Here is a 24912-nt window from a genome sequence, read left to right on the forward strand (position 1 = left end):
AAGGTGTTTGTAATCTTAATATCATAATAGTAATAAAAATTGTCTAATTTGAAAATGCAAAATCATGAAAGGTGTTTGCAATCTTAATATCATCAGAGTAATAAAAAAATGTCTAATTTGAAAATGCTTTTTTTTATGTTTATTTGTAATTATACATTAAAGTTTATGTTGATAATCTTATATTAAAACGTTGTTTTATTTTTTGCTAAAATATGTTACAACCAAAAACGTTATCTAATTTTCTAAAATGGAAATTGAAAACTCCATTAGTTTCGACCAAACATGTTTTCTAAAATTTTCTTTAAAAACTAAAAATGAAAATTCAATTCGATTTTTTAAAAATGTATTTTAGTAAGATGAAAACAGTTTTCCACAGCCACATTCTAAACTATTATATTTTTAAGAAAAGAAAACAATCTTTTTGTCTGTAGTTTTTCTACAATTATTTGTTAGCGAATCATAACTCGAATATGAAAGATTATAGCAATTCATTTCATACGCGCTTTTATTCTAACTATTAACTAAGTTTGTGTATTTTACATCCTCTCTAATAATTGACGGTTTTTTTGTCACTTGTCAATCTCTTATGAGTTTTGACACTTGTCATTTTGTAGTATTTTTGAACTAAATATTACCCATTTGTCCATTTTTGGTTTGTTTCAATTTTTAAAATTAAAATCATATATTTATATATGTAAAGTACTAAATATAATATATATGAAATTAAATTGCTATGAATATGTTTCTGCATTTCTTATTTTAAGCAGTAAATGTTTTTAATTTCATATATATTATATTTAAAATAAAAAATGAAGAAACATATTCATTGTAATTTAATTTCATATATATTATATTTAATACTTTATATGTATAAATATATGATTTTAATTTTAAAAATTGAAAGAAACCAGAAATCGACAAATGGATAATATTTATTTCAAAAATACCATAAAATGATACGTGCCAAAACTCATGAGAGATTGACAAGTGGAAAAAAAAAATATTCATTTATTAGAGACGATATTTACTGATTACATCTTAATGTTTAATTTTTTTAAAATTAACCTATATAATATACGGGTTTCACACCTAATTTATATATTATAGTGAAATAAACGTCACAAAAACAAATATAAATGTATTGTCGCATATCAAACATCACAATATGAATTTCGTTGATATGTCATCTATCATAACTCGTAAATACTTTTCAAAGTACTAACATGTTGGTTAAATGTTCAACAAAAATCATTGTTTTATCTTCTGTTTACTAAATAAAGTATGTATGATTAAATTAATATATTCCTTTATAACTTTATGAGTAAATTACAAATCTGGCCCTGAGTATATTGTTCTGTTTTTCAGGTTTAGCCAAAACAAAATAATCATTTAAAACAGGAAAAGGTGAATCGGACCCGAAAGTTTATAGGGCTCTACATGCGACTCTGCCTATCATCGGTGATAGTCAATTGACTTATTCTTTTACATAGCATCCTTAATAAAAAAGATCATTAAGCAATCAGTAGTTGCAAATAAATTCTGAGTTCCTATATACCCATAGGTTTTCGGGTTGTTGTTTTATTAAGCAATCACACAGACAAAATTAAACCCATGATTTTCCTAAAACTAAACCATTACGTTTTCAAAATCAAAACCGTTACCACATTTTAGTTCATGAATCTTGTTCTTGTTTTTCTTTATTGTCTTTATTCATCATCATCCCTAATAAATAAAGAACTTTTTGCCACATTTCTTCTTTTTTTTCGTTTGGACACATGACATTTTCTAGAATTTTTGAATTTTCTATTTTCCACATGTCATTTTATTGTATTTTTCATTTTATTAAATTAAAATTCAACATTTAATATATAAGGTAATATATATGTATGATATTTATTAGAAAGGGTTTAGGTTTATATATATAATGTATTCAATACATTAAATCCTCATTAATTTTAATAATTCAAAAATTTTCTTATTTTTCTTATAAATTCAAACTTTTCAAATTGTTAAAATTTCATATTTAATTTTTTTTAAAATAAACCCATGTAATACATGAGTCTTACACTTAACATATTATGTAAGAATATTTGTGTTAGTTCATAAGTCTTGCTTCCTTTTGCTATTTTATGTTCTTTAGTTTACATTGAACCATAACTCATTATTAGTTTTGTATGGATAATCCATATCTGTTTGTACCGATGCTGTTGGAGATCTAAAATATTTATGACTTGTTAACAATGGTGGCAAGCTTATAGTTTGAGTTGATAAAGAGTAAATAAATATAGATGTTACCATGGATGGAGATATTGCAAATGCCTTTATTGATTTCATGGTATATATATACTAAATAAGAAGATATAAACATGCATAGTTGATACAAAGTCAAACTATGCATTTTTACTTAAGAGTAGATCGGGACTTAGCAACCTGTTTGCTCCCCTCTTATTCTATAAAGTTGCCTTTACATTATAAGATCATTTGTCACCATCGATGCTGCTGCTGCTACCACCGCCACCGCCGCCACTGTTGCCGCCTCCTCCACCACCACCGCCGTTGCCGCCTCCTCCACCACCACCGCCGTTTCCGCCTCCTCCACCACCGCCATTGCCTCCGCCGCCGCCGTTACCGCCGCCGCCACCTCCTCCATTTCCGCCACCACCACCGCCGCCTCCGTTTCCGCCACCACCACCGCCACCGCCTCCGTTGGTTCCATTAGTTCCATCATCGCCACTGCTGTTGCTACCGACGCCTTTGTTGATAACATTGTTAACATTGTTAATAATTACGGGAGGATCAGTTCTCCGTCCAAGAGAAGTCTTCTCATCTCCATCAAACTTTCTACCATCAACAATATCAATCGTGCAAATTAAAAAACCAAAAAATACAAATACAAAAAGCAGCTTAGGAGCCATATCATATAGAGTATAGAGTATAGACAATTCTTAATGTTCTACTATTGACTTGAAATAACATGTATATATAGGGATTTGAGTAGACACTAATTTAAGAGGACACTTGAAATATAATTACAGCTAGCCAATCTTTGCGTCCAAACTATACATAAATATTGATATTATACGACCTATATCAAACAAATTTCTCTTTATTTTTCTTTTACTAAAAATGTTAATTATATCCGTATTTTTTCTATTATTGTAATCAAATGATGTCATGATATATCATTTTTTACCAAAGTCACAAAAACTGTACCATATATTTGTGACCCAAAGAAAAATAAAAAACCTACAATGAAAAATGAACAAACCATGCGGCAAAGCTACTTATTGATTCATTATTGATTTAACTATTCTTGTAATTTACAAAATAATTCACTAGTTTGAACTAATGAAAGAACATGAAGATTTAGGAGTTGTTTGATATGTCTCTTACTGAATCTAGTAAGAGACTGTGTCTAACTCGGTCAGTCAGACTGTTTGATACCCCTTATAGAAACCTTTAACTCATTTCATTTTGACCCATCTGATACGTCTCTTACGGTTAAATTTAGGGATGTGCCTTACTCAGTCAGACATCGACTCAATCAACAAATATTAAACAACCATTGCACTCTTCATAGTCTAACCAAATGAAATTATACTTCGCTCGTCCTTTTATAAGAAAAAAAATCATTTAAATACATGAAGAAATCAAGCATACGTCTATACCATGTCCTTACTTGATGAGTCTCAAGGTGATATGATATGGAACACAAATAGCACTGATCTCGTATTCAATAACAAGCTACTAATTTATAGCCATTACATCTAACGGTAACAAAAGAAGAAATAGAAAACAGGAGCTAAGAACGGAACAAGCTAGACTCAAACGAAAAACCAAGACTGAACAGATAAGCTCCAAAATTCAATGACCAGGTTACGAGGCCCAAACATAAAATTAAACTGGACTAAAAAAACGCTAGCCCAAAAACTGATGGGATTTATAGGATATAAAAATTAAATATGAGCGGAAAAACACTTAATCCTTAAGTTCACATACAACCTAGATTGGATTTATGTTTTCTCTATTGATAACAATTATCTATGAACATTAAGAAACCCTAAAGGAAGGCTATGAAAATCGAAATTCATATTAGATTATTCCCATCACCACTTACTTGAAAGAAGCTTGCATATGCAAGGGTTTTGGTTCAACCCTCACAGGATCAGCTTTAAAATGGCTTCTTAACGTTCCTCCTTACTCTATTACCTAGTTTTCTCACTTAGTTAATTTATTTAACAATCAATTTTCTTGTAGCAGAACATTTGAAAAAATCATTAGTGATCTCTACTAAGTGGTCTAGGGTCCTAAGGAATCCCTTAGGACTTTTGTGAACAAGTTTGGTAGGGAAGCTCTGAGTATCCCCAACATCGACATAGCGACTGCAGTTGAAGCCTTTAAAATGGGCTTAAAGAAGGATTTTCCTTTCTATGAAGACCTCGTAATGACTCCATGCAAAAGGATGGACGAAGTTAAAAACAGAACATTAAGGTTCATAAGGCCTGAAGAAGACAAGGAGTAGGGATGTCAAAAAGTCCCGTGGGGGTCTCGTCCCGTATGGGGGTATTTGTTGAAAAAAATCGGGGGCGGGGGCGGGGGCAAGGTTAATCCCCGTTTTAATTTTGGGGGCGGGGGCTGGTAGTCCCGTCCCAAAACCCCCGTGGGGCCCCTGTTAATAAATTATATAAATTGACATATATTAATTATATAAATATAATAAATAATAAAATGATTTTTACAAACAAAAATTCAATAAAAAACATGTTTTTAAGTTGTTTGTAACATGTAAAATTATGTTATAAATATCTATTTATTACCCAAAAAAATAGTTTCTTTTAGCCCAAACAAGAACTTCTTTTAGCCCAAATAAGGTAACCCAAAATCAATTGGGGGCGGGGGCGGGGAGCGTAAGGTGAATTCGGGGGCGGGGGCGGGGGTGGAAAGGATGGAGATTCCGGGGGCGGGGGCGGGGGCGGGGGAACGGGAAAATTTTGGGGGCGGGGGTGGGGGATGCAATCCCCGTCCCGTTTGCCCCCGTTGACATCCCTAACAAGGAGATCCAAAAGAGGAGCAACCCTCCAAGCTCATATGATCGCCCTAATAGGAAGGTCGACTCTTCTGCCCAAAGATCCTATAAGTTAAAACCATATTCCAAACCTGACCATCATAGGGTTAATGCCCTTGAAGAGGAAGGAGAGGAAAAAGGCTTTACTAAAATTACTGACTATTGTTTCTCTATGGATATTTCAGGTGTAATATTTGCTATGTAGGATCTTGGAGACAAAACAAGATGGCAAAGAAAAGGTGAAAATCCCACCACTTGGAAAGACAAATCCAAATGGTGGGCATACCATGAAGACTTTGGTCATATCATAGTTGATTGCATAGCTCTCAGGAAGGAAATCAGCTAGCTCTTAGGCAAAAGGATACCTTAAGGAAATCCTTGGACTTTGCCTCGATGATCAACTCCTCCATCTTCGCGGCGTGCTCTTCCTTCTTTCTCAGATTTCTCCTTGCTCAGCAGCTCTACCTCCTGAGAAGATCCTCAATGGTTGCCTTCCACTCCTTCTCCCGTTCCTTTAGGGCTCGCTCAGCCCCCTCAGCCCAGATCCTTAGATCGGCTAAAGACTGGGAGACATGAGCAGAAATCTGAAACAAGCGTGGCACCAATAAAAGAAAATATGATGCAGAAACTAAAATCACACGAATACTTACGGCTTGGGAAAAGGAAATCAACTTTTGAAGTGCCTCATCATCCAGTGGCGTAGCCACATAAAGGAAAATTCACACACACACACACACACACACACACACACACATATATATATATATATATATATATATATATATATATATATCTTGTTCATACTTTGTAAATTATTAGGCCAACCCTTATTTAAAACTTTAAATCCCATGTCTCGTTCATACATTGTAATTATTTGGCATACCCTAAAATAAAATCCTAGCTACGCCACTGTCCTCAGCACCGAGATTCTCCGAGATCAAATCTGTGGCTTTTGCGGTCTTCCTCTTTTGAGAGCCTGGGGTCTTCACAGCAAGATCAATTTGAGATCTCTTGAGAGGAAGAGGAAAGGTAATTTTTTCCTTCTTGGCTACAATCAGGTCGTTGGACATATCTGTTGGATTAGTGTCTAAGCCCGTAACTATATTTGGTAAGTATTTGACCCGGTTGTGCATGGTCCTTTTGCGTTGCCTTCACCATAGCAACTTGACAGGGTGATTTATGGAGAGAGAGAATATATTATGGTTTATTAATATATTATAAGAATAATATATTAAAAGAGAAATCATATTATTTAATTAATATTAGTCATAAATTAATTAGGAATTAATTTGGTGACTAAAAGAGATTAATTGAATAAAGGGGACTTAAACTGTCAAATGTGTGATAGTTGAATTTTGGGTTGGGAAACCCAATGGATCAAAGGGGTGAACGAAATTATGATGGGAGCCCATCATATTTTCTTCCATGGCCTTTATTCTAGGTTGCTTAGGGTTTAAGCTGTCCATTAGGGTTTTGACTGAAACTCTAGCTGCTCACAGTATAAATTGGACCCTATGTATGAAATTTTCGGCCACTAGTTTTCTGAGAACCCTAGAGCCGATTTTGTGTGCCTCCTCCCACTCTCAAATACTACCCTCTTGCTTGTTGGTGTTTGTAAGTCATTAGAGGAGTTACACTTGTGACTCTAAGCTCAAGGAAGAAGAAAGATCAAGAGTTCTTGAAGAGGTAATCATCTAGTTCTCATTTGTTACATTAGTTTTGTAATATGTATGCTAGATCTAGGGTTATAAATCTTGGATGAATTGCATGTACAATAGAGAAACCTAGATCCAAGTATTAGGGTTTGCATGTGCACATAGGAAAGTTCTTTTGTGTAAAACCCATCAATATCGTCTTCGAGATCAGACAAACCGAATCGGGCATTGGAGCGAGTAACCTTGGATCATACGCATCACACAGGATCCTCATTAGTTTAGGATCGTTGTCGATTCAAAAATTTTACATGCAAAATAAGAACTCTTACCGGTAGCCATTAAAGTAGTGGTGGAAGAACCTTGTTGGGGACTAGAGCAATCAAATTTGGAAGACCTATCAGTTATAGAAAGAGCGAGGAACTTCTCTTTCTTCTCTTCGGTATCCTTGGCAACGGGAATGAACTCTTCAAACTTGAAAGCTGCAAAATATCAAACAAAATAATGAAATGTGAATTCTAGGATCCTCGATACAAGGATAAATAACCTAGGTCTTCGACAGGGAATCCCCACCAAGGATAAAATCACGTCTCACAAAAAAGTATTTTTCCTTCCAAGCTCCGTCATTGTGTTTTGTTTTCAGAATGAGAGGGGATTTATGGGATTTGAATCTGAGAAGAAAACGAGAACTTTCAAAGGTAGTAAGATCATACACATGAGCCAACTTAGCTAAGCCTATGTTTAGGTCTTTGGAATGGTTCAATCTGTCAATCCAACACAAGATCTTCCAAACAATAGGCATGGCTTGGAAGTAGGAGATTTTAGTAACCTCAAAGAACTTTGAGATGATTCTAGAAAAGGGGCACCTCAAACCCAAAGAAAAGGGGTATTCGGGGAAGCAGACCCAAGAGGAAGAAACGAAATCGGGTTGATACTTCGAGTTGAAAGGTTTGAAAACAGCAGCATTGGAAAAAGCGCTAGCTGGTCGATATCATCCTCATCAAAAAAACAGATCTCTTCATAAGACAGGATCTTTTGATTAACAAAGTCATCCTTAGAAGGAGTGAGAATGTTCTTATGAGCAAGGGTTATTTTCTTGCCTATGGTCAGAGAAAAGAAAACTAAGGAGAAAAGTGAGAGGTATACCTTCAAGGATGACCGATAAACCCTTGGATGAAAGCTAGAAGATGCGGGGAAGAATATCTCTAATCGATTGCCTCTGTTTAAGTTGGTAACAGAGGAGAGAGAAAGGTTGATTTGATCGGTTAATGATGGACATTGAACGGATAAATTCTATTTGTTAGGGTTTAAAATTCAAATCCTTTATCTCCTTTATTTTTTAAAATTATACCTTTAAATATTGGGTAACTAACCTCAATATTTTGCAGGAATAATTTAGGGGCAATTTTTAGGGCCAGGATCCCGAAATTACATTCAGGATCCTTAAACATACTTCAGGATCTTGATTATTATCATTTATTTTCCTAACATTTATAACAGGTATACACTTCTTTATTTTTCTCACATGTGCAGAATAGTCAGCTAAAGACTTATTCTCAACGAATAATCATCTTGACCATGCAAAAGACCCGGAATACCAAGTCAAATAACGTCTATAAGCTCAGAGGATCCTGGAATTATCGGACTTCTTGTTATTAGTATTAGACTATAAATAACACTTGTATTCATCACACAACGGACACGATTAGCTCATCTACGATACTTGTACTTACATTTCCCACATTCATCTCTGTAATCAACATTTTAGATCAATAAAATCATCAAGGCAGGTGATCATTATCACCTCCCAAAGTTTTATGTCGGAGATCCTAGCAAGGATCAAGGGCTTTCCTTGTAAAACACTTGTGTCACTTTGATCATCATTTTGTACCTATTTATTCTGAACATCACAGTCTTTCATACAATTTGGTTGAGCTTCACTTGTGTAATTTTTAACCAATATATATATATATATATATATATATATATATATATATATATATATATATATATATATTTCTTCTAAAGGTTTTCCTACTTTTCAAACCAAATCTTACCTCTTCTAAAACCTCGGGATCCTGACTATTTCAAAATCCTGATCAAGTAACTTTTTATCTCTAAGGATCCTAAAAAGTTTTTGTAAATTCTAAACTCATTAGGATCCTGATCATTTAAGAACCCTTAGAAAAACCTGTTTTAACCCTATTTCTACAACTAAATCAACCATGCAAGATAAGAGATAAACCAAAGCATCAGTATTAAAAGGGGTTACCCTCCAACCCAACAAAAAAGAAAATATTGTTTTACAGAACAAAAATTAAAATTGTTTGTAAATTTTATCAAACATTATTCGAGGTTTGATCACCCCGGCTAGGATATACTCTGTCTCTTTCTTCTCTTCTTATCTACAGGATCCTGGCCATCATTTACAAGCTTGCCAGTCAACTTAGCCAGGGTTTCACGCCAACCGGCCACATTTTAGGATTCTGCATTCTCCACATCCTCTGCCAGCTTGATCTTTGCATCCCATATTGCCTTAACAACACTGCTCTTAACCTTCGTAATCACCTCCTCAATCTCCAACACATGCTCCTCCTCTTTATCATCTTCCTTTGTACTTAGTTTCTCCATCCTCTTCAGAATCTCCTTGTTGATCCCCTCTTGCTCCTTCAAGATATGCTCCGCCCGGTCAAGATTAACCTTCATATATTCAGTGACTCAAGAAACATGATCAACAACCTATAAAGGACCTCGATAAGTGAATTTAAATCAAACAGAAAAAAACACAAAGATCCTTATAGCTTGCGAAAAAGAGATCATCTTCCTTAGCACCTCGTCCACCCCAAGGCTCTGCAAATACAAGGTCTCAGCCGACTTCCTCTTTCTGGATTCTGGAGTCTTAACGGTCAGATCTATCGAGGTTCTCTTCGGTGGAAGAGAAGATGAGGTCTTTTATTTCTTGACCACAAGTTGGTCGTCGGACATGGGGGAGTCGATATCAACAAAGGTGAACCAAGCACTAGAGTGTGTATCCTTGGATTCTAAACATAACAAAGGAACTCAATAATTTTAGGATCCTTAATGAAAAATAAAAAATAGACACGCAAAGGATCTTTACATGTCGACATGGGGAAGTAGCAAATGTACTCTCTTGAAAGGTAGGTTGTTCGAACCTGAAGGATCTTTTAGTCTCAGGCAAAGCAAGGAAACTCCCAATCTTCTCCTCGATATCTTTAGCAGGGACAGGATCCTCAAACTTGAAAGATGCATCAAAACAAATAAAACAAGGAAGTTTGAATTTCAGATCCTCGATGAAATAAAATAAAATCCTACCCTTTCTAACCCAATTTCATGGCAGAGATCACCGTAGGGGATGGATTCACATTTCACAATGAAATAATTCTCTTTCCAAGAATCATCGTTTTGTTTCAATTTCAAAATAAGATGTGATTTATTTATTTTAACTTTGAGCAGGAAATGAGAAGACCCAAAAGTTTGGAGATGATAAACATGGGCCAAATCAACTAATCCCATGCGTAGATCCTTAGATTGATTCAATTGATCAACCTAAAACAAGATCCTCCAGATCACAGGCATATTTTGGATTGAAGAAAACCCAAGTAGGAGAGACAAATTCAGGTTGGGCCTTAGCATCAAAAGGCTTGAAAATGACGCCGGTAGGAAGAGATCTGATCGATTTCAAGGACTCAATGTCGTTATCATCAAAAGAGCAAGTCCCCTCGTAAGACAAGATCTTTTGATCGAGGAAATCCTTGTCGGGAAAAGCAAGGATGCTCAAGCAAAAATGGAGTGCCTTTTTACCCATGATCATCAAACAAGAAACATGAGAAGAAAGGAACAAGAAATTTACCTTCAAAATAACCGTTAACACTTGAAAGAGAGCTAAAAGAAGTAATAGAATATTCATAACCATTAACCCCTATTTATGTGGATCGTAGAGGATAAAGATGAGATTTGACAACATAATCATATCTTTTGAACGAATACAATTCTATCAATTAGAGTTTGAATTTCAAATCAGTTATTTCTAATTAATTAAATTATACACTTTAAATACTTGAAATTAATTCAAATATTTTGTAGGTATAATTTGGGGGAAATTGTTAGGGCCAAGATCCTCAATGACACACAACAGGAACAATCTTTTGATACCTTACGGACCTAGAGCTAGGCAAACACTTGTAATCATATTTCTATCATCATCTTTGTAATTTACATTCAAATCAATAAGATCATACAAGAGGGGTGATCATTATCACCTCTCAAGGTTTTATGTTGGAGATCCTAGCAAGGATCAATGGCTTTCCTTGTAAAGCACTCGTGTTATTTTTATCTCAATTCAATACTCACATTATTCACAACACTGCAGCCTCTCATACACCTTGATTGATATCCACTTAGTAGATTTTTGACCAAAACACTATCCTTGGTTGCTTTTCTATTTAGTGTCACTATTGAAACTATTAATTAATCATTGACATTAATTTGGTAGAAAAGGAAAATCGATGAAAGGCATGTGCCTCAACATGTGTCATGTAACATTATGTACTCTTGTCTGCAAGTCGAGATTATTGCTTATTAAGATCTTTAGGAGATTTTTTTTGCAAGTTGAGATTGTTTTGTCAACTGCCTATGTACGTGTGTTTTTAATGTATATGTGTGTTACTCACCGTGTTTCAATGAAGATGTGTAGCCACATATAAGAGGGTGTTGTTGGTGGTGAGAGGTGGTGATGTTGTTTCCTGGGGTGGGGATGCGGTGGTGAAAGTATGGCAAGGGTGAGACGAAGGAATCAAGAGGGGTATGAGCAGGGTTGGATGGTGCGTGGGTTTGTTTTGTGGACCCATTTTTACTCTAAATTTTATAAATGTTAAAATAAATGTATAATATAAATTAAAAAGGTAAAACAATAATTTCAAGTTTGACGGTAACCATATCCACAAACAAAGTATGCCAAAATACCTATACCCGCAATTTTGAAAATGTCTAGATTGTATCTAAAGAAAAAAAAAATCCAAATTTGATAAATAGTTCACTCATCTTCAACTTTTCATTTTTTTGAAATTGTTTACAACTGAAATCAATTTTACTCTCTTCTTTTTAGGCAAGTTATACAACACAACCTACGAGATAATCCACAATAGCAAGAAGATTTGGGTTTCATTCTTATGAAGTATCATTTGATCTAAAAGTTCTAGTGTCCCTCTAAACCTTAAGAATTATCATATATCTTTTGAAAGACTGTTGTTGTTGCTACTATTGTATTTCAAGCTTGACGAATAAATAGTCTGATGATTAGTATTGTGAACTAATATCGAATCATTAACATATCAAAAGAAAACAGTCAGACAAATAATATTGAGAATTAAATGTCAATTCATCGTCTGATAATAAATTATGTTATTATTATTATTATTATTTAATTACCAAGTTTCATCCAATTAGATCGACCATTCACGATAAGATCTAATTATAAGAAAGGTAGAATGAGACCGTCCCATTTCCAGAAAAATTAAAAGATAGAACATAAAAAATTGAAACCAACATGAAGATCACATATTCTTGACTTGTAAAACTGCATGCATATGAGAACTCATGTCCGTAAAGTTTTTTACGTCAGTCAATCAAACAGTTGTAAGCTTCCTTATAAAACCCATGACTTATTGTGGATTATTGTTGTTTCTAACGACTATAGAAAAATCGATAAACGCAAAGAGAATACTTAAAAAACCAGAATTTGAAATAGTCTTCTTGTTGAATTCGCAAATAAGAGAAAGAGAGATAGGAGACAAGATTAAATCTTGATTTTTGATGCGGAATAAATCAGACAAGAGAGGTCCTATTTATACCCCACCCCCAATGTGGGACAAAGGAAACTAGCCAACTTGCTAGTTCCTTTATAATTTCCAACAATCTTTCACCAAATTGGAAATTTTCCTTTCACTGTGACAAATAACATCAATTGGGTGTCACTCATTCAAATACATATAGTGCCTTCACGGAAGCTTAATCTCCATTAAAGCTTTTGTTTCAAGTCGAATGTCTTAATTTGGGGCTCAATCAAAGTCAATGCTAGTATTTATTGACATTAAAATTTTGTTTTCACTTGCATCCTGGTGTTGTGTTTTCTTGTTAGTGTTCAACTTCCACCTATGTAGGAATACATGATCAATTTGTTTTTTTTATTAATGTTAAAGCTTAAAGTAAACTATGTATGATGTACAATGAATACCAATCCAGTCCAGTTTTGACCCATGTAACAAACGAAACCCAATTATAGCTCATAATTTCAATTACTATCACTAAAAGTGGTAACTACAACTTTAGTATATTTTAAATGTTCCAATAAATCGTATGAAATAATCCAAGAAAAAACTCATGTGTACCTCAAATACTCAGCAAAGTGTATCATAATTCATTAATTCATAAGGAGTAGACAATTAAGCTCCCAAGTAAACCCAACAAAGCACCAGCAGCCACTTCAATTTCAGTGTGACCGATTGCTTCTTTGAGTAAACCAGAAATAGCACCATTTTCTATTTTATCAGGTGTTACAACAAGTGTTGTCTCTTTATGCCACTCTGGCGATTTACAACTGTTTGTTTCCTCAAACTTTGGAGATTTACTAGATTCTGGATTTGACAATGGTTTTATAGATGAAGGTTCAAATTGGTTTCTGTTTAATACTTTGTTTAATGTTCTTGCATGAACTCCAACTTCCCTTCTAACGCCCTACAAAATCATAAATTTCTATGTTAAGATTGCTTTCTTCATCTTCAATCTTTAGAGAGTGTTTGGGGTGTTTTTTTTCATTTCATCATGGAATTATTTTGAACAATTTTACTTTTTATAAATAGGATTTAGCCTCGATGACATTTTACTATTTGTTTGAAAACATCATGACGCAATCTTTAAAGTAGCTGATTTGTTTTGTGGACATGGAAGCATCATTCATATGGAATAGGTAGAAACATACCTGAGCATCATACATGGTAAGACAAGCATACACAACTGCTATTCCAAAAATTGAATCCGAGAAGCCCCTGAAATTTAACAAATATATACCAGTGTATCAAATTCTAGATACTGTTTTCCCATATTAAAGTTTAACACTGTTTATACATAATTGAAAATGCTATATGGTGTTTTTTCAACCTTTCTAGACCAAGGGACATTGCAGAAGCCACAGCTGCCTGCCCATTATAGAATATTAGAAAAGTAAGTGATGAAGCAGCATAAGCAATATATATGTAATAAAGCAAAAACATGGTTTTGAAAGAGATGTTACAGAAGAATGGGTTGAAGGAAACCCTCCAGCCTGAAGTGCAACTTTTGGGTCAAAATCTCTTCGATATAAAATGGAAGCAGTGAAAGGTTTTGTCAACTGTCCAACTGCAGCACATGCAGCTGCTGCTATCAGCACCTATAGACACACAATCAGAAGGAAGCTAAATTAATGATGAAAAAAAAAAAACGATCCTGAGATAAACTATGGGGAATGGTGATATCTTATGGTATGAGTCTGAATGAAAAGCCTATAACAGTTGAATCAGGTTTTATATTTCGCAACTGAACTTGTGATCTTTCCAAATATGATTTCCTTCCTACCAATACCTATGTTTGCATACTCTAAACAGCTTGGAAATATAACAGTTGCATTGTTGATTACCTTCCGAATCATTTATGAATCAATTAGGAATAAAAATGTATGGTGATAAATTCAGATAAGAATCAAAACGGATAAAAACCTTATTGTGAGCTATTTCAGCGATTACATCCGTTCCAATTTTGAGAGACGAAAGTGTTGAAGAAACTTTGAGTTTTCTCCTTCTCGAGTAGATACAATTAGTTTCGCAATCGATTCTGTTGCTTTGACTTATGGAGTGTAATAATAGGGAAGAAGTGGAAGAAAAGTTCCAATTGTGAAGCAACATGATCGATTCTCTGTATGTATCTGTAATTCGTTTATCTCACCAGTTTTCGGTGAAACTAATAACAATTCTGTATGTTGATCTCTAGCAGTGTCGTTGCTCCAGAAAGTCCGGCCGGCGCATTTGATATTTATTAGTAGACAGTTCGCGGAATTGGGGAAGAAGAGGATATTATTGGTGTGGCGATTCCAAATGCTAACAACTAACTAATTTGTCCATTGTTACTTTCTTGGGCCACAATTGGTTTTTCTTTTTAGTTACTTTTATTGGGCCCATATCCCACATTAGTCATAATTTTCTCAAAGCTTTCATGTTCATCTACAAAAATTCCATAATTTTTGCAAAGCCATGTGCGAAAATTTGAGTGGACTTCAAATTTTATTTTATTTTACTTTTATGATTTTTGTAAGTCAACACGTGTGAAAATTTAGGTTGACTATGACATTTTGTTTTTCAGATTTTTGTCGGTTGTTCTTATGATTAGGAATTTAGGATAACACAAATAATATGAATACTGTTAACAAGTTCGTCCATAAAAATGTTTTTTTTTCAATCTTTGTTTTTGAGATTTTTATAGGACACCATTGTGATTGGGAGAACCAAAATGGTATGATAATTATTATGAAGTTTGTACGTGAAAGTTATGGAATTTCATTTTATAATTTTTACTGAATAACCTACTTTAGAGCTAAAAATATATCGTCCAAATTGGGAGTGTAATATGTCAATAGAAATACATTGTTACAAAGAATACAATGATAAAAAAAATCACTTCAAGTTTGTATGTGATATTTATGAATGATCAAATTTGAGTTTTTTTATATATTTTTCACTGGCTACCTTATTTTAAAGTTAAAAAAATTGGATTAGCTCATATCCAAATTTGAAGTGTAATATATTTATACAAAATCATTGTTACAAAAAACACAATTGGAAAAATCCCACCTCAAATAGAACTCATATGAAATTAACACCACCTCAAATAGAACTCATATGAAATTAACAAAGAACACAATGAAAAAAAAAAAAAAACTCATCTCAAATACAACTCGTACTAAAGAACTACGAAGGTTTGAAGTGTGAAAAATAAATAAATAAATAAAGTTTACAGTTAACTACCGAAATCTATATTTTTCGCCCACTTGCAAAAATTATTACTGTTTTGATTATTTTTATTATTTTATGGCTATTATATCATGGTAATTTTGTTTAAAAAAAATAGCTACTAGGATTATTTTTTATTATTTTTTTTAAAAGATCATTTCACATTTGTTGATTAACCCGAAGAAAAGAAAAGGAAAGAAGGCATTTCTTGAGAAGGACGGCCAAACGGATAGACGACTGGACGGAGGAGCGCGTCAAAATTTGGAAGATGGACGGCGGAGCGGGGAAGAGGGAGAGGGTGGTGCATCCGGCAATCGAGCCTCTGTCGTATCTTCTCGGAACTTGGAGAGGTGAAGGAGAAGGCGGTTTCCCCACCATATCCTCCTTCGCTTATGGCGAAGAGCTCAACTTCACTCATCCTGGAAACAAAGTACGTACCTCTATCTGTTCTCTAGGCTTATCGCACAATAAAATTATTTTTTACTGAAATCAGACATTCATTGTTCCAAATTGATAATCGATTTCAACATACTCCGATGCGTTTACACGTTTTAGCAAACTGTCGATATCGTGATTGCTTGTTGCTATAATCCTCATTACGTAATTTCAGAAGATATGAAGTATATAAATAAGCAGAACCCTAATTTGGCAATAGATACTGTATGTAGTTTGGATCTTATATTAGTAGTTTGTTTATCTAATTTTGTTGAGTTTGTGAACATAATGTGGGAGAAGCCTGTAATAGCTTATTCTCAAAAGACATGGAAATTGAGTTCTGGAGAGCCTATGCATGCTGAGAGTGGGTACTGGAGGCCAAAGCCTGATGGAACCATTGAAGTTGTTATTGCTCAGAGTACTGGTCTCGTTGAACTTCAGGTTGTTTCTTCATATTATCTGTCAATAATCAATCCTTATTTCTCTTTAGATGCATTATATATAAACTTGATTGTTTGTTTTGCAGAAAGGAACATATGATGCAGAAAAGAAAGTTGTGAAGCTTCAAAGTGAGCTTGTAGGAAATGCTTCTAAGGTATAATCTCAGTAGCATATATAGCAACTTTTTAGTGTTTTTTTTTTTTTTTTTTTTTTTTTTTGTTATATATATAATTATTTAACAAAAATATGAATGTGGACAGGTGAAAGAGATATCTCGGGTTTTTACTATGGTTGATGAAGAGTTATCATATGTGGTTGGAATGGCCACCAGTTTAACCACTCATCAGCCACATCTCAAAGCATCACTCAAGAAGATCTAATCTTGTTTTCCACTTCAATTCTATTTATATGTACAAGATCACAATCATTCAGTCATGTCCGGATCAAACCAGTTTTTTAACTTGCATTATGTCATAATAACTCGACCATGTGACACTAAAATCACCATGCACAAGCCAACACACCAAATAAACCACTCCCTTCATTTATTAGATAATCATATCAACAGAAGGAAAGACAAACATAAATTTTACACTTCTAACAACACCTAAATACAACTGTCCATGTCAGACCATGGCACACGATTTATTCAAAAAAAAAATGACATTTGACCTTACTTTGACTGTTTCTCCTATCAGTACTTACTCTTTTTCATTTGTCTATTTTCTCTTCTTCATAAGTTAACACATTAAGCAAAACGACATCAAAGTCGCTAATTTACAAGACATGTAGGCAGCCTGAATCAGCCCATGTTTCCCATACAGATGTATTTTATCTGCAAAAAAAATTTATTTTTAGTTACCTTTCCAAAAAAAATATATATATCGGTTTGATCTGTTGGAGATTTAAAAAAGAAAAAAAAAATCAGGCTTACTTCAAGATAATCGTCCATTCCATATTTGGAACCTTCGCGCCCTAGACCCGACTGCTTAAAACCTCCAAATGGAGCCACCTGAAAATGAAATGAAATTCATCCAGACAACAAAAAGAAAACATCTGAATAACAATCTTTTTCTCTACCAATTCAAGACACATGAATCCATTCCATTCCATTCAGTCATACCTCTGTAGACACCAATCCTTCGTTAACTCCAACAATACCATATTCAAGAGCTTCAGACACACGCCACGATCGCTTGATACTGTTTGTGAATATGTAAGCAGCTAATCCTGCAATGCAAATTTATATATAAAATACATTCACTTATTGACTAAATAATGAAATTGCATGATTAAAGCAGTAGTAGCTGATAAAAACCTGCATTAGTATCATTAGCAATCTTTATAGCTTCTTCTTCCGTTTTAAACTTTAAAACAGGTGCAACAGGTCCAAATACTTCCTGACTGTAACAATAAAAAAGATTCAAATACTACTCAAACCCACATCAAAAAAAAAAAAGTTTGAGGTAGATTACCTTGCTATGAGCATGTCGTTCTTGACATCTCCTATAACTGTAGGCTCATAAAAGGTCATCCCAAGGCTATGCCTTTTACCACCTAGTAGAACTTTAGCTCCCTATAAATAAATCAAATCAAACAATATTTGCATATACATATACATTAGTGATTGATTTAATGCAGAAAGAACGACTTAATACATAAAGTCAAAAATGTATAATATAATATTGACAACAGTTGGTGTTGTGAATGGTGATCAAACCTTTGAGACAGCATCTTGAACGAATGAATCAACCTGCAAGTTAACATTCATTTAGGAAACATAATAGCAAGTGATTAAATCGATTAATCAAATAATTAACAAAAGTTAACCTTTTGTACAGCAGCCTCATTAATTAGTGGGCCCTGCAAAACAATATTCAGACACTAATTACAATCTTTAAATTAAAGAAAGAGGGTGTTCGGATGTGTGTTATTATGGTAGTTATTGCAACTTCAAGAACTAAAATAAGAATTAGAATCAGTCAAGCTGCTCTAAGTTTAGGGGTAATTAGGTAATTTTTACATTTATCTAAATAATTCATTACCTGGGCCACACCTTCTGATAAACCATTGCCAACTTTAAGGTCTTGAACAGCATTTGAGAATGCTTTTGTGAATTTCTCATATATGCCTACAAGAACCATAAATATTCATAACACCAATTACATTCAAATTACAAAGTAAAAAAAAAAGTGTGACATGGATAATGGTTTATTATTATATTTATACCTTCTTGCACAAGTATTCTATTTGCACATACACATGTTTGTCCACTGTTACGGAATTTGGTTGCCAACTGTAAATACAAAATCAATAAGCAATTAGCATTTAACACTAATTTAAAGAAATAATAATATTTTTTAGTCTAAATTACAGTTTTTGTCTCCATGCTTTTTTAAAAATTACAAATGTTGTCCTCAGAAAGAACTTTTAACATTTTTCATCCCCAAAATGAAGTTCAAGTTCATCCCATTTGATTTCCTACTCTAACCTTTACACTTATTATTGATATTTATAATGTGGTTATAACAATTATAAAATATAAACTCTTAAAAATGCGAGTCACTTACGCTCCCTTTAATAGCCACTTCCAGGTCAGCATCATCAAAGACTATGCAAGGTGCATTACCACCAAGTTCAAGAGATACCTACAAAAGTCACAATTTTTTTTTCAAGAAAAGTATTAATAAATTGTAAAAACATGAAATGCAGTATAATTACCTTTTTGACAGTTTCAGCTGCACCAGACATTAATTTCTTTCCAACAGCTGTTGAACCAGTAAATGTTATTTTCCTTACCTAAATTAATTTCAAAAAAAAAATTATATATCTTTGAAAATAAAACAAATCAGGACTTTTGTCTGATAAAATGTAAAAAACCTGTGGGCTCGCAACTAACGTATTTCCAATTTTAGGAGCATCTCCCATAACTACATTCAAGACCCCCTGTGATGATTTAGAGAAACGAAATATATTTAATTTTATATGACAAATGATTAAAAAAATAGAAAAATCAAAAGTGAAGTAAGACACAACATGCTATCTGATCATGAAACTCAACATCATTAACATTTTAAAGGCAAATGCAATAAATAGACTTTTGCATGATAGTATCCTACTTTCATTTCTACATTACAGACTCTGAAAAATCTACCAAATTATAACAATGTCATCCAATTTTCACTGTTATAGTTGGGTAGAGTCTTTTTTAAAGTATAATGTGCTAACAAGAAAAAAAAAAGGTTTAAAGTCCAATGCTATTATTAGTCAGATATCCGTAATACATCTTGATAAAAAGAAAATAGAAAGTAGAAAGAGTTTATAAAGTAAAAACATACGGGTGGGATTCCTGATTGAAGGGCAAGTTCAGCTGCTGCTAAAGCAGTCAATGGTGTGAGCTCAGAGGGCTTAATGACCACAGTACAACCACAGGCAAGAGCGGGGCCCACCTTCCGTGCAATCATTGCCAAAGGGAAATTCCATGGAGTAATTGCAGCAACCACACCAACAGGCTGCAAATTATTACAGGAATCATCATGTTTCTATACATATATTAATAACAAGGGTATTTTGGTCTTTTAATATAATCACCTGCTTTATAACAAACAGACGGCGATCAGACAGTGTTGCTGGAATTACATCACCATAAATACGCTTCGCCTCCTCTGCAAAGAACTCAATGAAACTAGCTCCATATCCAACCTGCAAACAAAAAAAAAAGTGTCTTAGGGGTTGTTTCTTTTTGACTTGATGGACTTAATAGTTAAGCACTTAATCTAGACAGCTATAGATAGCTGTTTCTTTTTACTTGATCTGAACAGAATGCCTAAATGGATCCTATCTACCCTTTCTTTTTTCCTCTCAACTCATTGATGAATATTATGAAGAAAAAGAATTGGAATGTAAAGGGCAAAATGGTCATTTACTTTCGGTTGGTTTATATTCGGTCTAGAAAAGAAACAGACAGACCTTAAGTATACAAAATCCCCTTACCTCCCCAATGGCTTCTTTTAGAGGCTTTCCTTGCTCTAAAGTTATAAGTTGTGCTAGCGCTTCTTTATGTTCATGCAACAGGTTATACCTTGAATTATGTCATACAGAAAAAAAATATGAATATTATATATCATGAAGAAATATGATTTAACTTTGATATTGAAATTTAGTACCAGTTACGCAGGCGATTGCTTCTGTCATTAGCAGTAAGTTTGCTCCAATCTACACAACAAATGATCATTTAATAATCTATGAACACTCTCATGAAACAAATCGATAATTCTTATCGTTATTTTGATAATTTAGTGAGAATTTGATTTCATACGGCTAAAAGCATCGTAGGCTGAAGATATCGCATCTTTGGTTTCCCTTTCGCCCATACATGCAACAGAAGCTATAACATCACCACTAGCAGGGTTGTTAACCTGCCACAATTAATGAAAATTAAATTGTGATTTCTGTTAGGAAGTTCATATGGATTGGAGTGATCTTCGGCAACCATGATGTGTAAAAGTTCAATACCTCGATTGTCTTCCCATCATAAGCATCAATCCATTTTCCTCCGATTAGACCTTTGGTTCGCCATAATCCAGAACTCTTGAGCCGATCAACAATACTTTCTGTTTCCGTGCTCATCTGACCCATCCGAAAACTCCATTTAGTGAATTCATGAATCTATCCAAAACCCTAATAAAAATTAATAACGATAAGAGTAATCGGTAATGCACCTGGCGACGATGAAGATGCGTGGGGGAGTAGCTGTTGCAAAGTGATGAGTGTGAGAGTGAGATTGAAGAGTGGTAAAATTTGATCCCGCTGCAGCTACGATGAATTGTTCGTGCAAACATCGTCGTTATCATGGTGTCTGCCTTCTAAAAACGAAACCCCCTCTTCTACCTCCACGTATTTAGCACCTTTGTACAAATGGCAAAAGATTCAACTTCCAGCACACCACTTGTTGTTTCTCTCAACACCAGTTTGATTGAAATCCCTTTCGTCACAAAAGGCTATTCGAGGATCAAATTTCTACGGATAATGAAGCTTAGATCTAGTCGATGGCTATTTAAATTTTAAACTATCAGTCGACATGAGATTCATACAACAACATTTAAACATAAATAAATCTATTTTTTATTATATATTGTGGATGACGATGTGATATTGAATATATATAAAAGTTATAAAAACTTTTATAAAAAGGAGATATTTAATATGATTCTGCGAACTTATGTCATTCGTGCCAATTTTTAAAATTTTTGAACTTGAATTTATAAAAAAAAAAAAAAAAAAAAAAAAAAAAAAAAAAAGTTACTTGAAATATAGGCTTAAAGTTCTAAATTTAAACAAAAAGCTTTTAATTCAGAAACTATTTCAACCAACGTTTATAAAATTTTAACGGCTATGAAGTATGGCATTACACCTTCTTTCGATTTAAGGAACTTGTATTATGAAAGACAGAAAAGAAATAAAAACTATAACACCAAAAAATTTCAAGTCAATTTAAAACTTTTGAAAACATTTAAAACCAACGGTTATTACAGATTTGTTTTCAAAATACTCTATTTCAGAGTTTTTCCCAGAACTATAAACAAAACATGAGGAGTTGTACGATCATGTTTTCGCCTTGTCACGATCCCCGGATGTACCTGAAACAATAAACTGACACTGTAAGCCCAATAACTTACTGAGTTTCCCCCAAAATACTCATACTTCCACAACCAACAGGTTCAAATTCCAACATGTTATGGGTCCAATCATCATCGGGATGGAATGCCCCATGCCCACAACAATTAGGTTGGAATGCCCAGGTCTATTGGCCTCCGCACAAAGCAGATAAGTCTTAACCGCCAAACATACATGTGCACATATATATATATATATATATATATATATATATATATATAACAGATAATCACATAACAGTCTATAGACAACAACTGATCTAACAGATCATACCACATAACACATAATATCATCCTATCTACCAGGATACCGATATAACAGATCATACCACATACTACCTAATATTATCCTGCCCTCTAGGATACCGATCTAACATGTCATACTAGCATAACATAACCAGATAACAATCCAAAGGGCCGGTCTTGGTGCCTTAGACCTTGAGTATAGTGAGGAAAACTCACCTCGCAAATAGTGTTGAAGTACTGCAAATCTCTGACTGTTGTCTCACCGGGAATCCCAAACTATCACACAATAAATGCTAAGTTAATACCCATCATGAACTTCTTGACTAAATGTCTCCACCATGCTCATAAATTCCCAAAATACCCTAGAAGTCCAATAGTCAACCCTTGGTCAAAGTCAAAGTCAACTATCAAGGTCAACAGTCCATGTTGACCTCAACTCGTCGAGTACCCTCAGTTACTCGTTGAGTTCCTTGCATACCTCGTCAACTCGCCGAGTCACTGGAGTGACTCGTCGAGTTCCAAAGATTTGCGGCCGCAAACTCCTTGGCCAACTCGTCAAGTTCCCTTGCAACTTGCCAAGTCCATACGTGTCCAAAGGTTGGGAAAACCCTAGCCGACTCGTCGAGTCCACGACAGTCTTCATCGGACTCGCTGAGTCGACCATGCGACTCGTCGAGTCCATTCAGTCCTTCATCCATACATATGCTTTTTAAGTCATGCTAAGGCTCCGAATTGTAGATCAAGTTTCCCAAGGCATGTTTATCACGTAAGGTTGCAAACTTTACGTGCATGCAAAGCTCTACAGTCTTAAAATGACAAAACTAAGCTTGTAAAGAAGTCACACACTTGAGGGAAGGTTCATGCTTGACAAAGCTAACAACTTTATGGACTTAGAGACCAAAAAGAGCTCAAATCTGAAGTTGGAACTTCAGATCTTAGCTCAAACATAAGAAAAGCTTCCAAAAATCCACCCAAATGAGATCTAAGATTAAATGAGGCCAAGATGACAGCTTAATACCTTCAAAAGGGTGCCCACTGAAGTAGATCTCTGATTCTCATGAGTTCCTTGCTTCTAATCCCTTGTTCCCCAAGCTTTTCTCACTAAAATCCTTATTCAAGGCTTAACAAACCAATGTAGCATACACACACACGAATTAGGGTTTTAGAATGACAAGAGGTTGTAAAGGGGAGGCTGGAGAGGCCAATGATCCTTTAAATAGGGTGCAAAACCCCGGAAATTAGGGTTTCATCCGCCAACTCCTACTCGGCGAGTCCCTTTTTGGACTCGGCGAGTAGGTCACTTAAACACGTGGACCAACCCGCTGCTACTCGACGAGTAGGGCAACCAACTTGTCGAGTAGACCTTGAAATCAAGAAAAAACTTATATCAAAATCAATACCTGGGAATCGGGGCATTACAATTCTCCCCCACTTGAACTATACTTCGTCCTCGAAGTCTGCTGCGGTGAACAACTCCGGATAGTGCTCCCACATCTCTGCCTCCAGCTCCTACGTCCACTCGGATCCCCTCCGATGCTCCCACTGTACCTTTACCAAAGGTATCTCCTTGTTCTGCATAACTTTCATCTTCCTCACCAGTATGGCCACAGGCCTCTCCACGTAATTCAGGCGCTCATCTACCTGAATATCATCCAACAACACCACTGCCTCCTGATCCATAATGCACTTTCGCAATTGCAAAATGTGGAAAGTGATGTGGATTTGACTAAGCTCCTCCAGTAGCTCTAGCCTGTATGCAACCTTGCCAACACTGGCAATGACCCTGAACGGCCCAATGTAACGGAGACCCAATTTTCCCCTCTTCCTGAAGTCGATCACACCCTTCCAGGGTGAGACCTTCAGGAGTACCATATCACCCACCTGAAACTCTAACTCAGATCGGCGTCTGTCGGCGTAACTCTTCTGCCGACCCTGAGCAGTCTGCAGTCGCTGCCTAATCTGTTGAATCTTCTTAGCAGTCTGCAAGACTACCTCTGTTCGTCCCATCACCCTGTGTCCGACCTCACCCCTAACAAACCAGGGTGCGACATCTCCGCCCATACAACAGCTCGAAATGTGGGGCGCCAATGTTGGAATGATAGTTGTTGTTGTAGGCAAACTCTGCAAGGGGTAGGTGGGAATCCCATCTCCCACCGAAGTCAATGACACACGCCCTCAACATATCCTCGAGGGTTTGAATGGTCTGCTCGCTCTGACCGTTGGTCTGCGGATGAAATGTTGTGCTAAAGTGCAACCGCGTGCCTAGTTCCTTGTGGAACTTCTTCCAGAAATAGGAGGTGAATTTGAAATCCCGATCGGAGACAGTGGAGGCTGGAACCCCA

At 35.0% G+C, this 24912-nt stretch overlaps 3 protein-coding genes across 3 annotated transcripts; 1 reads left to right on the plus strand and 2 right to left on the minus strand.

The window, feature by feature from the left end:
* Window positions 1-13004: 13004 nt before the first annotated feature.
* LOC145063642 (Acid phosphatase/vanadium-dependent haloperoxidase-related protein) lies at window positions 13005-14816 on the minus strand. The gene is made up of 5 exons (XM_079011237.1): window positions 14487-14816; window positions 14027-14161; window positions 13894-13931; window positions 13715-13781; window positions 13005-13470 (listed from the first exon to the last, which is right to left on the minus strand). Exons 1-5 carry the CDS (start codon window positions 14670-14672, stop codon window positions 13162-13164), a joined length of 735 nt encoding a protein of 244 aa, XP_078867363.1. The 5' UTR covers window positions 14673-14816; the 3' UTR covers window positions 13005-13161.
* A 1147-nt stretch (window positions 14817-15963) lies between these two features.
* On the plus strand, window positions 15964-17129 carry LOC145061419 (nitrobindin heme-binding domain protein). The gene is made up of 4 exons (XM_079008877.1): window positions 15964-16203; window positions 16509-16649; window positions 16735-16803; window positions 16910-17129. Exons 1-4 carry the CDS (start codon window positions 16042-16044, stop codon window positions 17027-17029), a joined length of 492 nt encoding a protein of 163 aa, XP_078865003.1. The 5' UTR covers window positions 15964-16041; the 3' UTR covers window positions 17030-17129.
* A 41-nt stretch (window positions 17130-17170) lies between these two features.
* ALDH5F1 (aldehyde dehydrogenase 5F1) lies at window positions 17171-21725 on the minus strand. The gene is made up of 19 exons (XM_079008876.1): window positions 21371-21725; window positions 21165-21278; window positions 20968-21067; window positions 20816-20864; window positions 20643-20730; window positions 20241-20351; window positions 19988-20161; window positions 19530-19595; window positions 19371-19448; window positions 19220-19297; window positions 18879-18945; window positions 18695-18780; window positions 18480-18512; window positions 18370-18402; window positions 18125-18225; window positions 17968-18053; window positions 17773-17879; window positions 17584-17661; window positions 17171-17484 (listed from the first exon to the last, which is right to left on the minus strand). The coding sequence occupies exons 1-19, from the start codon at window positions 21500-21502 to the stop codon at window positions 17452-17454; spliced, it is 1614 nt and encodes a 537-aa protein (XP_078865002.1). The 5' UTR covers window positions 21503-21725; the 3' UTR covers window positions 17171-17451.
* Window positions 21726-24912: the final 3187 nt, after the last annotated feature.

Source organism: Lactuca serriola, chromosome 7 (genome assembly GCF_051521515.1).
Source record: "Lactuca serriola cultivar US96UC23 chromosome 7, Lser_US96UC23_V15, whole genome shotgun sequence".
Lineage (NCBI taxonomy): Eukaryota > Viridiplantae > Streptophyta > Magnoliopsida > Asterales > Asteraceae > Lactuca > Lactuca serriola.